The 9,516-nt window shown below is 41.3% G+C and overlaps 1 protein-coding gene across 1 annotated transcript; it reads right to left on the minus strand.

Annotated features, from left to right (window-relative positions):
* Positions 1-3,051: 3,051 nt before the first annotated feature.
* Positions 3,052-8,667, minus strand: LOC135240837 (protein sprouty homolog 2-like). Its single transcript, XM_064310823.1, has 2 exons — positions 8,191-8,667; positions 3,052-5,495 (listed from the first exon to the last, which is right to left on the minus strand). The coding sequence occupies exon 2, from the start codon at positions 5,442-5,444 to the stop codon at positions 4,512-4,514; it is 933 nt and encodes a 310-aa protein (XP_064166893.1). The 5' UTR covers positions 5,445-5,495; positions 8,191-8,667; the 3' UTR covers positions 3,052-4,511.
* Positions 8,668-9,516: the final 849 nt, after the last annotated feature.

Raw genomic sequence — 9,516 nt, forward strand, 5'->3', positions numbered from 1 at the left:
CAGACTCATAAACATGTACACAGTACAAAGAAAAAAACTGCATATCCTCCTCTAAAAAATGCCTGGTTAAATATTTTTTCTTATGTTATTGTCACAAAACAAATTAATTAATGCCTTCTTCATGGCGTTTTACCAAACAGCTGTTAAAAGTCAAAGAGGACTTCAAGAATCATGCTGAAGGACAGCCAGCAGTTGTTTGTGAATAAAACCCCACAAAGCTAAACTGACTTCCTTTTTATAGTTTTTGTGTCCTAGGCATGGGGAATGAGATGACTGTGGCTTTCAGAGTAATAACGGACTTAGGGCCATAAAGCAAATCGAGAGAGCCAATGTTGCCATAAAAATGCACACTCGTTAAATTATTCGCCACAGCAACTGTTCCCTTCCTTTGTTGGATTTATTTTAAATCCTATTATTAGTCTTACTTTGGCAGTTCCCTTTGTGCATGACTGGGAGCTGGCTGTTTCAAGGCTGCAGTCATCTTTTTATCACTCACACAGTGCGTTAGCGAGGAGTCCAGCTTGCACTCGCCGTTTAATGCACTCTGGCTGAAAAGGGGCGACTAATGCCGGTTGACTTCAAAATTCATCCACTATACCCAGCATATTTTAGTGTTTGTTAATGCCAGAAGCTCAGACCAGGGATTTAAATAATAATTATTTATTCTCAGCTCGTATCTAAATGAACTGTGTTTTTTTCCTTTGTCACCTTAAAACCTGCAACCGATTCATCCACTTGAATTAATTGATTTACTGCTCTGTAACAATGAAAGACAGCACACCCTATGGCTGTTCAGGACCAGGGCTGGCAACCCCTGATTTAATCGTTTTTATTTATTTATTTATTTATTTATTTATTTATTTATTCTTTTTATGACACAAGGATTCAATACAAATGATTCAATTTAATGTAATCTAAAGAGTCTCACACACCCCTTCTGATCGTTATGCACCCTTGTGGGGCTTGATGTGTGTGTGTGCACGTGCGTGTATGTGTGCGTGGACAGGCCTGCGTGTGTGTGTGTCTGTGTGTGTGTGTGTGTGTGTAGAAATCCTCGGGCATGTTCTGTAGCAGACAGCTGTCCCGCCGAGCCCCTGCAGCAACCTCGCCCAACATCCCGGCTGTCCCGTTGCCCCACAGCCTCTACCGCCCCCCCCCCTCTGAGGACAGTGTGAGTGCATGAGTGCGCGTGCGCACGGGCTCGTACCCCGGTGCCATCGGAACCGCTGTTTGGTTGCTTAAGCTCTGGCGGTCAGACAATAGGGCCATAAAGAACCGCTGCTTCCTCCCTTCCTGTTGCGTGTTCTGCCTGGTGAACACGCTCAATGGAGCTCTGCCGCCGCTGCAGCGCCAGCAAAACAATTCAACAGAGAGCGCCGTTCTGCGGCTTGTCCAGCAGCCACTCTGCCAAGCCACTGCGCACTGTATCTGCATCAACTCTACAGTCCATGATACACCCATGAATATGCATGCAGATTTGCAGAGCTAAATCAAATAAAAAATAAAAAATAATAATTCAGCTCACATACCTTTGAAACATAAATACAGAAATGGATAATGATCGGCCTTTTGCTTTACTAAGTGGAGGAGGAAAAGGCTTGGTTATTGCTTGGATAGGAGTCCTTGGAAAAGCTAGTCTCTGCTTGGAGTGGTGCAGTGGTATCTGCAGAGCAGTGATGGGGACACTGTGTTGCAGGAGTCCCAATTCTTTTTTTTCTGCATGAAATGTCAAATATCTCATGGCAGTTATTGAAAAGGGGGAAGGGTGTTCCAAGTCATGCTGGCCAAATTATCAATATGGCCAGTAATTGCTCTCAATATTCACAGGATAAATACCTCTTTCTACCTCTGCTAATGCACTGGAAAGTGCTCTGACACAAAATGACTGTCATTCATCAAAATATATGCTTTTTGCATATATTCTTCGAAACAATATGAAATTCTCACATACTAAAAAAGAAAAAGATGTTAATGTAAAATCTGTGAGCAAGGCCTCTGGTCGGTTTCACTGGATGGCAGACATGAATGGATGGGACGAGGGGAAAAATATATTTATAATCTGCTTAGTAGTATTCTCTAAACAAGCTATATCCAAATCACAATCTTTAATTCACAACTGACTTGTTTCAATCAAAGTATCCAACAGCAGAAAATGCACAATGCACAAACATGTAAGCTATGCATATCACCCAAGATTTAGATGTCTGGAATAAATGAAACCCATTTACTTTTTACAGACTGATCTATCGCCATCATTCTTGGCAAAAAGAAGATGCTGTATGCTTGAAATGCAGTATAAAAAAAGCCTTGGTCCTGCCAATTCACACTCATAATTTAAGGGAACAGCACCTGTGTTCTGCTCCTCCAACTCCCCCCCCCCATCCAAATAAAATGTGTCACTCAAAACTATGGACAATTCCATAGCAGCCATACTAAACGTATGACTACACATGTGGTACACATACGTTTTGGTCAGGTCTGAGAGCTTAGGCAGGGAGAGTTTTTTGTGAAGTTAGTCCACCCCCCCTAAAAAAAAGAAAAAAGAAAGATGCCTGCAAAGTCATTCAGCTTCTTAATAACTTCCAGATGCACACTTGGACACAACATGGTTTAGATTTGGGCCATTGAGAGTACTGAGTGGGGCAGACTGCCAAATCATGTTCCTCTCTTCCTCTCTGTAAAGATACTAATAGAATTCATGATTTTCTTATTTCAAAATTGTCTCCCTCGATTTCCACATATTTAAAAAATACATTTCAACACAAGCTTGTTAAAAGGGTGCTGAGACCTACACACAAAAAGTGTTTATGAAGGATTCATATTGCACATCACTGTGAATGGGACATTTTTACCTACATTTGCAAAATCTGCCAAGTCTGTGAGGAACGTGTTGTGGTTATGGTCCAAAAACAGGACAGCAATCCCCCAATGAACATCGGACATTTTGGTTTTAAGGTAGAGATGCAGAGGTGACCATAAATTATCAGAATCTTTTTGTATAAGAGTTGTATGACTAGTTCACAGTAGTGGTGGGCGTATGAATTACGTCTAGTGAGACAAGTAGTTGGATTCAGTTCACAATGAAGATTTGTACACAGATTCATTCACTTGAAATTCTGGCAAGCCTTTTGTTTGCAAATGACTCAAAGGACCCATGAGCAGCCTACACTTGTTCAATGATTCCTTCTGGCAGCAAAGCCTGAGCCATAAGCCAACTGATGTGCACCCATGTTGAAATAAACATTAAATCCTACCTCTCGCTCAAGTGCATTGTGATCTAAGGACATTCATACATTAAAAGAAATAAAATGCTCTGTGGTTTCATTTCATTGCTTATGTCTGATTTATACAATTGTTATGGATTATACCAACACACTTTCAAATAATGAGTGTCCCAAATTCCAAGTGAAATCATTTTAGTACCACTGCATTGTATCAGAGTCACAACTTGTAATAAAAGCTTTAAAACTCATCACTCAGAAAATGACACCAACAATTAATTTTAATGTCAATGTTAATATATTTTATATTTTTTACTGAACACATGCGTCAATCCCCGCAACACTCAAAGTATACAAGTTATTCTTGAAAATAGAGCAAAGGTATTAAAATGCCCCAAAAAATAAATATATTTTTTTATAAAATATACTCAAAAATAAATATTCTTTACACTAAACAATATATTGAAACATTAGAAAAAAGATTAAAGGCCAATTAAAAATTTACATTTATAACAGGAGGGGAATAATCATATATGCAAGATACACGTTTTACTTTCATAATAACTTTTCATTACTTTACATAATTTGAATTATACAATTGACATACAAAAAAACGGTAGAAAACTACTTTGTGTATTTTCAAAATCCATTTCACAGAAAATTGGTCATGTAAATTTATAGCTGAAAGCTTATCTGACATACTACATGTTATCAGGAGTTACATAAATGACTTCAGTTTCAAAATGAACATAAATGTGTCTTATCTTCAAAGGTCCCTTATTTGAAACATTGCAGCTTAAAAAAAAAAAAAAACATTTTCATAATCCCAACCCAATGATGTAGGAATGGAAGACCTTGTGTACTTCAAGAACATGCTTCGTTTTGTATAATTCTGTGCATTGTAAGTGCAAATTTTCCCATGGAAAATACATTTTAAAAGTTCCCTCCTCTTCCAACAGGACAGCACCTTTTCTAGACTCACATGATGACTTGCTCCATCCCTTCCAATCACACAGCTGCACACTTGGTTGCTTCCTATTGGCTGGAGCTGAGAAACATTTCCCATTGAAGAGGTTACTGGGTTACCAAAACTATTCCTTCCTCAGACAGCTGCAGAGCGGAAAACAGATGATCCATTTTGGATTAATAAAATAATTTTGATGGAATCCAGAAAACTATGGATCACAAAGTATTCTAAGTATGGATTCAGTGTGGGAGCAGCTAAACGTGTAATTTCCACTGATGATGACAATCAAGATGACATACCAATACAAACAGAAGCGGTCAATTCTACGTGGACTGTCTGGCGGCATTGCTTCTGCGTACGGCGTTTGAGCGTCCGCACCTGCAGCCCCCCGGGCCTTTGAGACGGCGGTAGCAGCCCTGCACCATCCGCAGGCAGCCCTTGGCGGGCGGGTAGCAGAGAAGGCAGGGCAGGAAGAGGGCCGCCACGGCGACGGCGGCCCAGCGCAGGCCCCGGCGCGACGGGCCGCACGAGAAGGGCCTGTCGGCGCACACGTCCTCGTCGTCGGTGGAGCAGTGGTAGAACAGGCCCTTCACACAGCAGACGCAGGTGGCGTATTCCAGAAGGTTCTGGGCCGAGCATACGCAGCGGTGCTGGCAGGCCCAGCAGGAGGGCAACGCCCGCGGAAACGTGCACTCCTCGCACGTACACAGGCCGCAGACCTCGCACAGGGGGGCATGTCCACTGCCCGGAGTGCCGCTCCCTGTTTCGCCCTGTTCTTCTTCCTCAAAGAGCTTCTGCTCCCCCTGCTTTGGTTTTGACGGTTTGGGGGATGCCGTAGCAACCTGGCCAGAAGCGGGGTCACCCGGGACCCTCCGCTCAACTGAGGCGCTACCGTGGGACCCGCCGATCGGCGACTGTGTGGGAACGGCCGACGGTGAGGACAGGCGGCGATGTTGGTGCTGCTCCCTAGTGGCAGACCTCTGCTGGTGCAGCTCAGGCGCTAAGTCTCGCTCCGGCTCAGGCTTCTGCAGAGGCGGAGGTGGCTGTAGAACGGCCTGGTGACTCCCAGGCCTGGCCGATGCCACCGTAGGCCCCTCGGTGTACTCATTGGCGCTTCCCACAGCGTGGATCTGGTCCAGGGACAGCACGAGTACCTGCTGGCACCCTGGCTCTCTGGCACCAGGCTCCCCAGCATGCTGCCCCCTACTGTCAGGCACAGCCAGAGACCCACTGCTGCTCTGAGTTCCCACCTCCATCTTTGCACTGAAGATGGACCCCTCTTGCAGGTATTGAACTCATCTGAAGTCCTGCAAGACATAAGCTAATTAGTCAGCCTTGAGGGAAACGGCTAAATTAAAAAAGCCCATTGCCGCTGTGATATTGAAAAATTGAGAGCAATTCATGACAAATCTACCATTCATCAGGATGATCCCACCAGGGTAATACTACAGCCTTTTAAGGCTGCCAGCCTCAAACAAAAGATTTAATACCATTGAAGACCAACCATACACAGGAAACCAGTTTTAACAGGATGAGCCACCCAGAACTTGCTTAAAATTAGACATTTTACCAACTCAGCATGCATTGCCACTCTGAAAGATGGTGCTTTAAAATTAATGTAAATCTACAAAATATCAATTTAAATTGTTTTCTTATATTTTGTCAACTTAAGCATTTCCAAACTCTGTTCAATGAAACGAGTGGTTTGCAATGCTTTTGTAAAGAGCAATGTCACAGCTGTTCCATATTTTGTTTTGCTGCCTTACAAAACATAAGCAAAGCATAGCCATTAAAGTTTGCATTTGTGTAAAAAAGGGCTGGAAAGGATTAAGTGTGTGTTCATAGAAGATCATTAACTCACACTGTAAATGATAAAACACACTACTTTGTGTGTTAAGTAAACAACACAATTAGAGGTTATAATGCCACATGCACACAGAATTAAAAAAATACAAAACAGAAAAATTATGTTTTCTGTTAATCATAGTTTATGATTATCCTTTTTGAATTTGTTAGACAAAACTTTGTGCTGAAATGTGATTCATTTCTACAGTGCATCTGTGCAAACTGGGGGTTTGAGCTTGGGAGAGCTCTTTAAGAAACAAGCCAAATTATTTCAAGTGCCAATTTACCAGTGAAAAGCTAAACGATGCAATTATGGCTTCAGCTAAATTCATTCCACAGGGGCTTCAATTGGCCGAACTGGCTTTCTGTTAATAGGTGCAGCAGTGGTCTGCCAGGGGTTGCATAGTGCTTGTGATTATATGCCATTTGTAGTGTAGCATTGTAGCTTACAGTTCTCTGCATGTAGCCAGTGGTAATGGTAATCTAGCCAAATGACTTACTAAACAGAAAAGATTAATACAATGCAGATCCTTTTCACCTGTCTCTCTGGCCTGGTAGCTCTTTTACAGCTGATCTGAATATGAAGTCATGGTGGTGTATTAAGTTAATAAATTGTGTGTACAGTATATACTTCCATTTCATGTAAGTGGAAGTATACACTATGCTTCCAGGAATAAAAACAGGATATTTCTGGAAAGCAAGATTTCCCAGGACAAGTAGGCAATGATGCATTTGCATTTCCTTTTTGTAAATTTCTTCCATGCTAATATGTAAGCTGAGGATTTATGGGGGATTCTCCAAGAGGATCTGAGGACACTGATTTTAACAACCATAAAATTGTGATTTTTAATTCCAGAAACACATACAAACTTATGACCAAATTTGCCTGATACCTTTGTCCATGGGTAATTCTTGACCTCTATGAAACATGGTTGTTGATATTAAAATGGGTGCAATGTTAGGACGAATGTCACACGGACAAGGTGGCAGCCCTACTAAAAATTCTACCCAAGACCAGTAGAGATTCTAAGCTGGTTAAGATGTGTTTTGACACTTCTAACTGGTCATAAGAGGTCTGTGGCTGGTGAAAGCTCTTCTCTAACTGGAGAAAGCTGGTCAAAGCTGGTTAAGCGGTAGCTGGCTGTCAACGTCAACTGGTGGACTAGATGACTATGTAGGCTGGGTCAGCTAGTGAACAGCTGGTTGACCAACTAAAAGTGTTGAAAACACAGCTGTGTTCATCTGGCTGGTTTATGTTGGAAATTATAAACATGGAGTGCAATAAGATTAGCTTTGCTTCCCAAGACCACACGTGTGTGTATGTATGCATATTTTATATATACACACATGTATTTTATATACATACACACTATAAATACACACACATACAGAGACAGAGAGACAAACAGACTGAGGGAGACAGATGGAGAGAGAGAGAGACTTTCACCCCTGGCTTCACCATGCACGCATTGGTCAATGCGTAGCTACCAACGCTACCAAACAGCGAGTACACATATGAGTTGTCATTAGGGTGCGGTTTTTGATACTACCACAAAAAACTTAGCATATATCATATATCGCAACTAAAAACTAACAGATAACGCAATTTGGAAATGAAGCCCACTGTCACCGTATGAAGACCATTGTCATAACATGGGCCATTACTGCCACTTACACGTTTGCACTTGCAAGTATACTAACTAATCCTCACCTCACGTTAACCAAATGACAAGCAAAAAAAAAAAAAAGTACTTGCGTTATGACAAAATAAAAAAAAAATAATAAACACAATACAATGGGAATGTCCATAGTCTTTGCAACAGATTGGCAAATATTTAATATATTATTATAATCATCAATAATACTAATGATAACAACAACAGCAATAATAATAATAACAACGTGGAAGACTACAGAAACAAGCCAGACTTTACGTACAGAAACAAGCCACTCTTAACAATAGGGTAAAGTTATTAACAAATAGCTCAGATTGCGCGATAATAAAAGATATATAGGCCACAGATAAATTCGAGCTCTGGGACTGGACGCATAAAACTGTGCAGTTTCCCCAAAACCGATAGTTAATTATGGAAGTGGCACCTTTTATGCGTTTTTCTCGGAAATATTTACCGCAGATTTCCACAGCGAAAACCTCACCTGGTTCGCACCACTGTCACCCTCGTTGTTGCTTTTCGTCAGTAGGAAATCCTGTTCGGAAACTTTATTCATGAAAACCTTCAGTAGTCTACTCATCCAGAATACCGCAGAATGGTGAATAATTGGTTCCAGTTTAACAACAAATCCAACTAAGTATGCTATCCTAAAGTCCTTTTCGAATCAACTAGCTGCTTGGCTACTTTATGCAAAAAAGTAAGATAAAACCGCTCATAATTAACCGAAACTCGATTGTAAATCTCCATTAAAATTCCCCTCGGTATTGCTGGCAGTTTGAAGACTGCAGAACCATACTTGTGTCAGCTGGATACTTTTCAGAAAACGCTGCTGAAGTTAGCGTGTGTTTTGTTGCTTCACAAACTCAAGCGCTTCCCAGAGTTTCTGGTCTTATTTTCCTTCTTTCCGGGGGAGCAGGGGTTCATGCAGTAAATGGCGTCATGTGGAAGTGAATGGAAACATGTTGTTGTCTAAGAGGATATATCGTATCCGGTCACATCTTATTGGCTCCGGGAGACTCATATTCCTTGCTATCTGTGCCAAGGCTGGAAATAGCAAAGGCTGGTTTACGTACTGCAAATAATGTACCTGACCAGAGTATTGTATTATAGCTGTTTTGAAAAGTAGTTCTTCTGAACAGCGATTAAGCATGTTTATAAGTGATTGATTGTCATTGCAAGCATCAGGAGAAAAAACAGATTGAAATACAATTAGTTTTCATGTGATAAATCCATTTTTTCCCCTTTTCCCTGAGACAGTAACATTTCGCTTCATTATACGGCCATCAAAGCCTGTCTTTCTCCCTTCTCCAGCTAGAGAAGGACAAATGACAGGTATGCATTACAAGACTTACTCTCTATCCTCAGTCTATTATAATGGCACTGGAAACCAGTTTGAATCGGTTGCTCTTTTAGGAGAAGACTGTGAAGGGACAGTTTCATGCTCCATTCACTATCCAGGAGTGAGACACATGAAGCAAAATATCACTACATAACCCCACACACTGTACAGACAAACGGGGCTTTACAGCAACTGGATTCATCACATTTTGTCAATTAAGTCATGTCATTTTGGTCCTGAAGACTATGCCTACTTTGATTGTCTCAAGATTTAGATTTTTGTTAATCACAGAAAAGTGTTCAGAAGCAGAAAGAAAGGGCAGAAATAATTTGTGCATGTCATTGTTTTTACTCATACCAAGTCCGTCCATGTCCTACTGTACCTCGTGAGGCTATCGCATTATGTTAATTTTTGGTAAAGACCCTGTGCAATCACTGTTTTCATGTACTTAAAGTATGAATTAAGCCACAA

Source organism: Anguilla rostrata, chromosome 15, assembly GCF_018555375.3.
Source record: "Anguilla rostrata isolate EN2019 chromosome 15, ASM1855537v3, whole genome shotgun sequence".
Lineage (NCBI taxonomy): Eukaryota > Metazoa > Chordata > Actinopteri > Anguilliformes > Anguillidae > Anguilla > Anguilla rostrata.

Coding starts and splice junctions, on each gene's coding strand:
- LOC135240837 (XM_064310823.1), bottom strand. CDS start 5,444: ATGGAGGTGGGAACTCAGAGCAGCAGTGGGTCTCTGGCTGTGCCTGAC.